Here is an 11,270-nt window from a genome sequence, read left to right as displayed (position 1 = left end):
AGACGATTCGATGGCAAGCACCTATTTGCCGTGTTGGTCTGCCCCCAACATCCGCGACTACGCGAGGTGCAGACAACAAGCCGGCACATGAGCAGTCCGATCAGCTCGCCTACTTATTGGCGCGGCGCCTCCGTCCCTTGAGTCCACCGCGAGTCCCCAACACATCCATCTCTTACGGACACGGTGCACCCCACCGATGGCAAGGCTCGCTAGCGCGCTGTGCGTCCTGCTCGCCGCCGTCGTCGCTGTCTCAGCGGCGGTGGCCACGGAGTCCGAAGCGGAGGACCGTGTGTCCACCTACATTGTGCACGTCGCACCGGCGCACGCGCCGCGGCTTTCCAGCCCCCGCGCGCTCTCGGGCACGTACCGCTCCTTCCTGCGCGACAACCTACCCGCGCGCGTCGCGCGCCCGGTGCCGAGGCTGCTCTACTCGTACGCGCACGCTGCGACGGGGTTCGCGGCGCGGCTGACGGGGGCGCAGGCCGCGCACCTCGCCTCTCAGCGCTCCGCCGTGCTGGCCGTCGTGCCCGACGCGACGCAGCAGGTGCACACCACGCTGACGCCCTCGTTCCTGAGCCTCTCGGAGTCGTCGGGGCTGCTCCAGGCGTCTGGCGGCGCCACGGACGTCGTGATCGGCCTCATCGACACCGGCGTGTACCCCAAGGACCGCGCGTCCTTCGCCGCGGACCCGTCGCTGCCGCCGCCGCCAAGCACGTTCCGCGGCCGCTGCGTCTCGACGTCGGCGTTCAACGCCTCCGCGTACTGCAACAACAAGCTCGTCGGCGCCAAGTTCTTTGGCCTAGGGTACGAGGCCGCGCACGGCGGGGCGGTTGGTGAGACGGACTCCAGATCGCCGCTCGACACCAACGGCCACGGCACGCACACCTCGTCCACGGCAGCAGGCTCTGCCGTGGCGAACGCCGCCTTCTTCGACTATGGCAAAGGTACAGCCACTGGAATGGCGCCACGCGCCCGCATTGCTGCCTACAAGGCGTGCTGGGCAAGGGGGTGCGCTTCCTCTGATATCCTCAAGGCATTCGACGAGGCTATCAAGGACGGGGTCAACGTCATCTCCGTCTCACTCGGCGCCGTCGGCCAGGCGCCCCCGTTTTACAGCGACAGCACGGCCGTGGGTGCGTTCAGCGCCGTCCGCAACGGCATCGTCGTCTCTGCCTCCGCGGGCAACTCTGGCCCCGGCGACTTCACCGCCGTCAACGTCGCGCCATGGATCCTGACGGTGGGCGCGTCAACCCTCAACCGCCAGTTCCCAGCGAACGTCGTTCTCGGCAGCGGCGATACCTTCACCGGCACTTCCCTCTATGCCGGCACGCCGCTCGGTCCCAGCAAGCTACCGCTAGTCTATGGAGGCGACGTGGGCTCAAGCGTCTGTGAAGCTGGCAAGCTGATCGCCCGCAGGGTCGCCGGCAAGATCGTGGTCTGCGACCCCGGCGTGATCGGTGGAGCAGCTAAAGGAGAAGCCGTAAAGCTTGCCGGAGGAGCTGGAGCGATCATCGTCAGCTCCAAGGCGTTCGGCGAGGAGGCCCTCACCACCCCGCACATCCACCCCGCGACGGGCGTGGCGTTCGCCGCTGCCGAGAAGATCAAGAAGTACATCAGAACCAGCGCGTCCCCCGTCGCAACGATCCTGTTCATCGGCACCGTCGTCGACGGGACGCCATCTTCCCCAAGAATGGCATCCTTTTCCAGCCGTGGTCCAAACCTCCTCGCGCCGGAGATTCTCAAGCCGGACGTGACCGCCCCCGGAGTGGACATCCTGGCCGCCTGGACTGGCGAGAACTCGCCGTCGGAGCTCGACAGCGACACGAGGCGGGTGAAGTTTAACATTATCTCCGGCACGTCCATGTCGTGCCCTCACGTGAGCGGCATCGCCGCGCTGCTCCGGCAGGCGCGGCAGGACTGGAGCCCCGCCTCGATCAAGTCCGCGCTGATGACCACCGCGTACAACGTCGACAACGCCGGGGACATCATCAAGGACATGTCCACCGGCACGGCGTCCACGCCGTTCGTGCGCGGGGCCGGCCATGTGGACCCCAACCGCGCCCTCAACCCAGGCCTGGTGTACGACGCCGGCACCGACGACTACGTCTCTTTCCTGTGCGCGCTCGGCTACACCGCCAGTCAGATCGCCGTCCTGACGAGGGACGGCTCGACGACTGACTGCTCGACTCGCTCGGGCTCCGTGGGCGACCTCAACTACCCGGCTTTCTCGGTATTGTTAGGCTCCGGCGGCGACGAGGTCACGCAGCACCGCATCGTGCGCAACGTCGGGACCAACGTCAGGGCCACTTACACGGCCAGCGTCGCCAGCCCGGCCGGCGTGCGCGTCACGGTGGAGCCTCCGACGCTGAAGTTCAGAGCGACGGAGCAGACGCAGGAGTACGCCATCACCTTCGCGCCGGAGCAGGGAAGCGTGACAGAGAAGTACACATCCGGGTCCATCGTGTGGAGCGACGGGGAGCACAAGGTGACCAGCCCCATTGCCGTCATCTGGCTGGCGAGCCAAGCAGCAGCGATGTGATCCGGTCGACGTCGAGCTACCCATGTGTGCGCTTGTGTTTATTTTTCTGTTGCAAGTTACATTACAAAATAAGTTGCATTCTTTCAGCACTGATCCATCGTACCAATTCAACAACTTGTAGCATATAATTTGTTATAAAAAAAATTGTAGTTATTACTTGGACTTTCGCTTCTAAACTGCTTTCTATTGTTACTATACTCAAGGGCGTCCCTGGGCCCGTGCAGGCTGTGCAACGGAACAAGGCCCTCAAAATCATAGGGCCCTAAGATTTACTTAAGTACCATAAGTATGTATATTATAATTGTGGATTTTGTTTAATTAATAAATCAGCAACAACTATCTTCTTTGGCTCATAAAGCGACGTGCTACGACTTCGTTCTTGAGACAAAGTGGCCGCAGTGATTCCAATTCTTTTTCACGTAAACTTTGTCACTTTGACTTCCTATTCCTTCGTCTATCTGCCATCAGCACCATTGTTCATCATCTTCTCGGCTGTCTCGTCAAGACTTCGTCTATCAGGATGAAGGCACGAAGTGACGTGTGACGAAGGCCACGACTCGTCAAGACTCAGTCTCCAATTTACCACGCAGCCACAGGATGAAACATTGTTGACGCGATCGCCTGGTGAACTCCATGAGCAGGCCACATCCTGGCCGCGTGGACCGGCGAGAACTCGCCCTCGCAGCTGGACAGCGACACGAGGCGGGTGAAGTTTGTCATCGTCTCCGGCACTTCCATGTCGTGCCCTCACGTGAGCGGCATCGCCGCGCTGCTCCGGCAGGCGCGCCCGGACTGGAGCCCCGCCGCGATCAAGTCGGCGCTGATGACCACCGCGTACAACGCCGGGGACATCATCAAGGACATGTCCACCCGCCTCGTGTTCAGCGCGACGCAGCAGACGCAGGAGTACGACATCACCTTCGCGCCGGAGCAGGGAAGCGTGGCGGAGAAGTACACGTTCGGGTCCATCGTGTGGAGCGACGGGGAGCACGAGGTCACGAGCCCCATTGCCATCACCTGGCCGGCGAGCCAAGCAGCCGCGATGTGATCCGGTCGTTTGTGTTTTCTGTTGCAAGTTGCATTACAAAATAAGTTGCATTCTTCCAGCACGAAAACACTGATCCATCGTATTCGTACCAACAACTAGCACCATAATTTGTCATCATAAACAAAATTTGTAGCATATTTTATTACGTGGACTTTCGCTTCTCAACTGCTTTCTATCGTTACTAGGTTCAGAAAGCTACAGTCGCTGGTCTCTTTGTGGTGACTTGCCAGCGGATAGTCGGATTTTGGATAGTCACAAAATGGATGGTGTGTAATTACAACCTAGTACTCGTAAGCCCTGGAAGCTTTGTACCAACTGTATTTCGTTTTCTTCCTCCTCTTAGTGAGGCACATCCGTGAAAAAAGAAACTGCATTTCATCCTTAACCAGGACAAACACCGCCGGCATCACTTCAAAGTTGACAATAGAGTTATGCAACTTTTCTAACTTTGGCCAAATAATCTATAGAAATTTATAGAAGAGGCCACGCTAAGGCGTAACAGGTAATTGCGTGACCCTTTGCCCAAGTACCTGACCACATCACCAAAACAAAGCTAATTTTTGTCGTCAACTAGGCTAATTACGTATGTCGGGAGTAGGGAGCAGGTGGAGATGGTACCTTGTCATAGTACATTTGTACTAGTCCATTTTATTCTCTTTAAACAACATCATTTCCATTTGTGAACACGCGTGTAGTTCGTTGGTAAGGCCGCTCGGGTGGAGTGTCTGCCACCTGCGTTCGAGTCCCACTCAACGCAGGTTTGCACAAGGGTTTTTCTCTCCAGTTTTCTTTGCAGCATGAAGCGCGGATGTTTTACGATGGTCAAGGTGTCGTGCGACGCACGTGTGTCTTTATAGGTATAGATTGCGCTTAGTGTGGGTGTGTGGTGTGAGTTTTTACATAAGTTCATATACTACACCTTGTACTTAAAGTTTTGAGCCATTAAAAAACAACATTGTCCCTTTTTTATAGTGTTCGTTTTTTATTCTAATTGCATGTTATTTTCATGACAACTTATTGTACTCATATTTTATTTTTTTGATTAAGCCTTTTGTGAAATTTAGTTCACCATTTTCAGTAGCCTTGATTAAACATTTTTAACGTATTTATTATTTAATCTAGAATATTGTAGTCATGACTCATGAAGCTAGAACTTTTTTATTTAAGTTGGGGCATTTTTTTTAGTGAAGCGAGACCATTTTATATTTAAGCTGGATCATTTTTCACACGAAACAGGAACATTTTATTAAGTAAAACATTTTTCTCATAAAGCTAGAGCTCTTTTATGTGAGATGGAATATTTGTTCCTCATTGGGAAAATGTTATGAAACCATTGAGTTGGATGGAAAAAATGTTATGTTGATAGTCACTGTTGGGCAACTCAGTGATGGGCGAACATCTTTGGGATTCATCGATTCCATTACATTGCTAAGCCACTATCGGCCTCTCGCAAGTCGCAACACGGCCCAGTCAACGAAGAGTCCTTTTCGATTTTCAGGTTTCGGAGTCAACAAACCAGCAAAGGATCAGACCAGAACAAATGGGCCTGAAAAAGGCCTCGGTGGAGATTTTATAGCCTTCCTTTTCCTTGATTCTCAAGTACCGGTCTACAACACGAATACGGAGACAGAGACGGAGATGGAGACGAAGACGATCCAGTATATATACACGAGTAAATCACGGAAACGTGGCTGTCAATCAAACCAGATCAAACTACCAAGGCGACGGACCATGGCAACGACGATGGAGAAGTTACAGCAGATCCGTCAAACCCTCGAAGACATTGACGCCCGCGTCCCTGACGCACTCCGCGTCGCGTTGGGTCTCGGCTATCGAGTGTCCCGCACGTCAGCTCCGGCGAGGACGACGATGTCGCCGACTTCGCCGCCTCCCTGCTGCAGCCGCCGCCGACGACGGAGGACGGAGCCGGTCTGGATGCCGATGACAGCGGCCCGACGGAGCCCGACGCCGCGACGTCGTTGGCGCCGACGACCGACTGGGCGTCATGCTACGTGCCATTGCACGACCACGACGCGCACTTTGCGAACGCCAAGGCCGGCTTTCTCGGCGTGGCGGACGGCGTCGGCGCGTACGCGGATTACGGCGTGGACGCTGGCGCCTTCTCCCGCGGTCTCATGACGAGCGCCTCCGTGGAGGTCGCGGGGCTGGAGCCCGGCGCGCACGTCTGCCCCTCCGCGCTGCTGCAGCGGGCCTACGACGAGACGGCCGCGTCGGGTGCGACGGGAGCGTCGACGGCGGTGATCCTGTCGCTCGCCGGCAACGCTCTGGACTGGGCGTACATCGGTGACAGTGCCTTTGTCGTGCTCCGGGACAGCAAGATCGTGTTCCTGTCGACGCCGCAGCGGCACCTGTCCCGCACCACGCGAGCGAAGCTTCGCTTCGCGTCCACCAAGGCCCGGCGGAAACAGCATCTCTTCTCCTCTAGGGACCCCACGTTTCAGCTCAGCGCCAAGGCCGTAAACAGCGACAGGGTCGCGGATGCCAAGTCGGGGCAGTTCGCGGTGAGGACCGGGGACGTCGTGGTGGTCGGCACGGACGGGCTGTTCGACAGCATTCTCGAGGAGCAGCTGGAGCTCGCCGTGCAGATGGGCACCAAGTTGGGCTTCTCGCCCAAGAACATGGCGGACATCATCGCCGGCGTCGCTTACGAGAGGTCAAAACAAACACGCTCAAGGCGATTGCGCAAGGGGAAGCCGGAAGACATTACTGTTCTAGTAGCGTTCATTGTTCAATCCGATTTGTGATGTCATGCTCAGTGCTGGCCTGCTGGGGGCCCTGGGCCCTGGGGTTCATTATCATAGTCGAACGTGGTTATTATTATCCGGCCATAGTTTTCAAAAAGGGAAATCAAATATTATCTGAGCATTTTAGATGGCTTCCACACCTGCACTTTTATTTTCTTTGTTTTATGCTTTATTTAAGGATGGGCCCTAATAAGTAACTCGTAATCAAATGTTTCAGCCACTAGACTTTGGTGTTATCAATCCATGCATTGATCTGAAACTGGAGACCTGTTTCTATGAGAAGAACAAAGATGAATCTGAATATGACCAATATACGGAGTACTTGTTGTGTACCAACACCAAACTGAAATCTTCTTGCTTATTTATTTAATCATGTGAGCAGTAGCAGGGCTTTCAGCCTAAAAAATATGAAAAAAATGAAAGGAAATACTACAACACTATTATAAGGCATAACATACACAATTTAGATTCATAACGCATAGAGAATGTGCAGCTCATAAACATACCAGCATAAAAAAATGTTACAATGATCATTTCAGTGATTACAAACTTGTTCGTATACATGTCCAATCGCCATCACCATATAATGGTGCTCGCAGCCTTGCAAGTTACAAGAGCACACACAACTCATAATAAATACTTTCTCCATTACAAATTATAATCTATTTTAACTTTTCTAGATACATAAGAAGTTTTATTACGTAATCTAGACATAATCTATATCAAAGATGCAAAACAAAAGTTATGCACCTAGAGAAGAGAAAACGAATTATAGTTTCAAGGAGTTTTATTACGTATCTAGACATAATCTATATCTAAGATGCATAACAAAAGTTATGCACCTAGAGAAGAGAAAACAAATTATAGTTTCGAGTGGAGGGAGTAAATGAAAAAGGGGACTGTAAGCATGGCCCACGGGCAGGATAGGGTGCAGTTAAATTATTCTGCGGTTTGGTTGAGTAAATGTTGATGGCACATCGCACAATCAAGCATCGTATCCTCACCTTGACCTTGATGATCAGATAAACAACGGCAGACAACAATAGGTCTTCTCTCGGCAGTATCACCGAAAGGGCCCCTTGCTCACTCCTATTTGTTCCTTGCCAACTTCTTCCGCATTGGGTGATATCACTGAAAGGCAAGGCAAGCAAGTTCATGCGTGAGGAAGATTGGAAGGAGGTTTTCCCGCGGCTTGGATCGCCACACCAGTTGCATCCTGTAAGTCCATCTAGCCCTTTTGTGGGTTTTGGATGATTGACCGACAACACAGTTAAACGACTAACAAATTTGCTAAGCGTTGAACTGGAAGTTGATTATATTACATACATGTGGAATATAAGATGTTGTATCATTTGAAGTGTATCAATGGTTCAATCATAAACGCAAACTTGTAAGTGTTCCATATTGTGTTGAAATGAAAAGTCAAAAAGATGTGTTGTTGTAAAGGCAATCTAGTTCAAGCACAAGATAATAATGCAAATGAAATTCAAGTTATTTAGTTGTGATGTGTTGCTCAAAGTGAATTGTTGTGAGGAGAGAACTTGGTGTCACACCATCTAGGCGAAAGGGCCATGCAAGCAAGGTGTGGGTGATTGTCTCCAAAGGTCCATTGCAGAGATCACACAATGACACAAATTTTGATGTGACGCCTAAGTTTTTCGCCATTATAATTTTGTTTTGGATCACAGTCCAAGCAAAGAATCTGCACTTTTCTTCAGATCGAGCTTTCCAAAGGATGTTTCTTTTGTAGTGCTCAACGCTTCCATTGAAGTGAGTTAAATAAGCTGATTTCGCCATGTACTGGCTATTTGCTGTCCAATAAGAGCTAAGAGGACCTCCGGAGGTTGAAGATAAAGTGACTTGTTCAAGCTTCATCAGATGGTCCAAAAGAATCAAATGTTGAATGGCTTAGGAACACTCAGGTGTTCCATATGTTGAATATAATATGGGCTTGGCCCATATAATATTTAATAATTAAATAAAATTCTATGGTGCGTAACATTAAGTGTTATATAGTTTAATACCAGACGAAATTTTGACTGAACGCTGACTCAGCTTATATGGTTGGAAATTATTCATCTAAATTGAGAAGCTGAGAAAAGGATAAAGGCGTGCCACACGCGCACGTGCGCCGCCGCCGCCGCCGGCCGGGCCATGGGCGTGGCGAGGCAGGCAGGCGTGACCAGTCTTTTGCCACTTAAATCCACATTATCACGGGAGTTTCGCTCCTTGATGGTGGAGGCGAACTCTGCGTCAGTTACCGTCCCTTCCGCTTCCGCTTCCCGTCTCCTGGGATTCTCCGCTGCCTTCGTCTTCTCTTCCCCGTCAGCAGCCATATATCCTGTCTTCCGTCAGTCCATACCCCATCTTCCGAAACCACTCCCGAGAGAACCACAGATCAGCAGCCTTCTGACTTCCCTGTCCCGTATCTCTGCGCGCACGGAGGAGCGGGAGAGCAGGTGCCTCTAGAACCCTCGTCCGCCTGAGAATCCTGCACGGGGTAAGCGGCGACTAGGTTTTTGGGGAGCGATCCGCGACTGCTCGTCCATCTTCTTCCTGGAGATCGCTCTTGGATCTGTCCTCTCCCTGGAACGTCAAGGCGTCCTCTTCCTGGTGATCCGTTCGTGAGACTGCACTGCGAACGTCTTCCTGTATCGACTGTGGTCCGCGACTTCGAGCAACGCACTATGTCGATTAGTGCGAATAGAGCCTCCGATGTCCTCGGCATGGGACCCTCCGCTGGGTACAGTCTAATATCTGTGATTACTGTATTTTGTATTCTTACTGTATCAATCAGTATGTCATCTATGCATGCTGTAGCGTTCATAAGAAATATATACATGCACATATATGCTGTCATAAACCTGCTGATGTTATATTTCTGGATTAAACTGATAATAAAAATGCCTAAATTTTCTAACAATCTAAAACCTAATAATATGCAATTTTTTGTCAGTGGATTTGCTGCCGCTTTGAAGCCGAATAATTTTGATGGCAAGAATTTTATGATATGGCGTGCAAAGATGGTATTGTGGTTGACTGCGATGAACTGCTATCACACCGCACAGGGAAAGCCTGAACAGTTTACTCCTGAGGAGGAGCGAAAGTTCTTGGCTGCCGATAACCTGTTTCGAGGCGCCGTGATTAGTGCACTTTATTCCAAGTATGAGAAAAACTACATATCTTGCACATCAGACAAAGAATTATGGGATGCTCTTGAGACAAAGTTTGGGGTTTCTGATGCTGGTAGTGAGCTGTACCTTATGGAGCAGCTGTATGGCTACAAAATGGTTGAAAACTATTCTGTGGTCGAACATGCTCATGAGATACAGGCGCTGGCAAAGGAACTAGAACATTTCCCATGTTTGTTGCCCGATAAGTTTGTGGCCGGCGGTATAATCGCTTAGTTATCATCTTCTTGGAGGGATTTTGCTACTTCTCTAAAACACAAGAGACAAGAGTTTAGCATGGCTGAGCTTATTGGATCTCTTGATGTTGAGGAGAGGGCGAGAGCAAAAGACAACCGTGGAAAAGGAGTTGAGTCTTCAGCTGCCAATATGGTGCAGAAGAAAAACTCATTTGCATCTCGTAATAAAAAAAAGAAGAACATGCAAGAGAACAACAATGCAAAGCCTAAGCAGACCGCACAGTTTAAGAAAAAAAAACAACAAGAAAGGTGGAGGATGCTTTGTTTGCGGGAGTGATGAGCATTGGGCAAGTGCGTGCCCAGACCACAAACACAAGCAAAAAAAAGAAATCAGCAAATGTGGTCATTAGCGAGACTGGAGGAGGAACATCTGGGTATGGTAATTCTTTACCTTTTGTTCTTTCAGTTTGTCTTTCACCTGAGTGGTGGATGGACAGTGGTGCTAATATTCATGTGTGTGCTGATGTTTCTTTATTTATTTCCTATCAGGCCGGCAAGAGTGGAGCCTTGCTGATGAGAAACGGTTCACATGCGCGTGTTCTTGGTGTTGGTACGGTCGTTCTAAAGTTTACTTCAGAAAAGACGGTGCTATTAAAGAACGTGCAGCATGTCCCCTCCATCAAGAAGAATCTTGTTAGCGCTTCTTAGATGTGTCGCGATGGCTTTAAAATTGTGCTTGAGTCCAATAAATGTGTTGTGTCGAGACATGGAACATTTGTCGGAAAAGGTTATGATTGCGGAGGCTTGTTCCGCTTATCTTTGCTTGATGATGTGTGTAATAAAGTAGTGAACAATGTTATTGTTTTGGATGAGTCGAATATATGGCATTCACGACTTTGTCACATTAATTTTGGCTGTCTCACGCGGCTTGCAAATCTGAATTTAATCCCAAAATTTAACTTAGTCAAAGTTTCTAAGTGCCAGGTGTGTGTGCAATCAAAGCAACCGCGCAAGCCTCACAAGGCTGCTGAGGCGAGGAACTTGACACCATTAGAACTCGTTCATTCTGATTTATGCGAAATGAATGGCGAATTGACTAAAGGCGGTAGACGATACTTCATGACATTTATAGATGATTGCACTAGATTTTGCTACATGTATTTATTAAAAACTAAAGATGAAGCGTTGCATTATTTTAAAGTCTATAAAGCTAAGGTAGAAAATCAACTTGAGAAGAAAATCAAGTGTTTACGGTCCGATCATGGGGGAGAATATTTCTCAAATGATTTTTCTGAGTTTTGCGCGGTGCATGGAATTATTCATGAGAGGATGCCACCATACTCACCACAGTCCAATGGGATTGCAGAGAGAAAGAACCGCACTCTAACTGATTTGGTTAATGCCATGTTGGAGACTACGGGACTATCTAAGGAATGGTGGGGTGAGGCTATTTTGACAGCATGTCATGTCCTGAATAGAGTGCCCACAAAGAACAAAGAAATTACACCATTCGAGGAATGGGAGAAGAGATTAAATCTCTCTTACCTGCGA

At 50.4% G+C, this 11,270-nt stretch overlaps 1 protein-coding gene and 1 pseudogene across 1 annotated transcript; both read left to right on the top strand.

Moving 5' to 3' along the window:
* Positions 1 to 168: 168 nt before the first annotated feature.
* LOC136464657 (subtilisin-like protease SBT1.4) lies at positions 169 to 2,647 on the top strand. The gene has a single exon (XM_066463616.1). It carries the CDS (start codon positions 197 to 199, stop codon positions 2,537 to 2,539), a length of 2,343 nt encoding a protein of 780 aa, XP_066319713.1. The 5' UTR covers positions 169 to 196; the 3' UTR covers positions 2,540 to 2,647.
* A 2,683-nt stretch (positions 2,648 to 5,330) lies between these two features.
* On the top strand, positions 5,331 to 6,352 carry LOC136467885 (putative protein phosphatase 2C 24; annotated as a pseudogene).
* The last annotated feature ends 4,918 nt before the right edge of the window (positions 6,353 to 11,270 follow it).

The sequence above is a fragment of the Miscanthus floridulus genome, chromosome 7 (genome assembly GCF_019320115.1).
Source record: "Miscanthus floridulus cultivar M001 chromosome 7, ASM1932011v1, whole genome shotgun sequence".
NCBI classification, from domain to species: Eukaryota; Viridiplantae; Streptophyta; class Magnoliopsida; order Poales; family Poaceae; genus Miscanthus; species Miscanthus floridulus.
The sequence above is the reverse complement of the archived record's forward strand: the minus strand, read 5'-3'. Positions and strand labels throughout refer to the sequence as shown.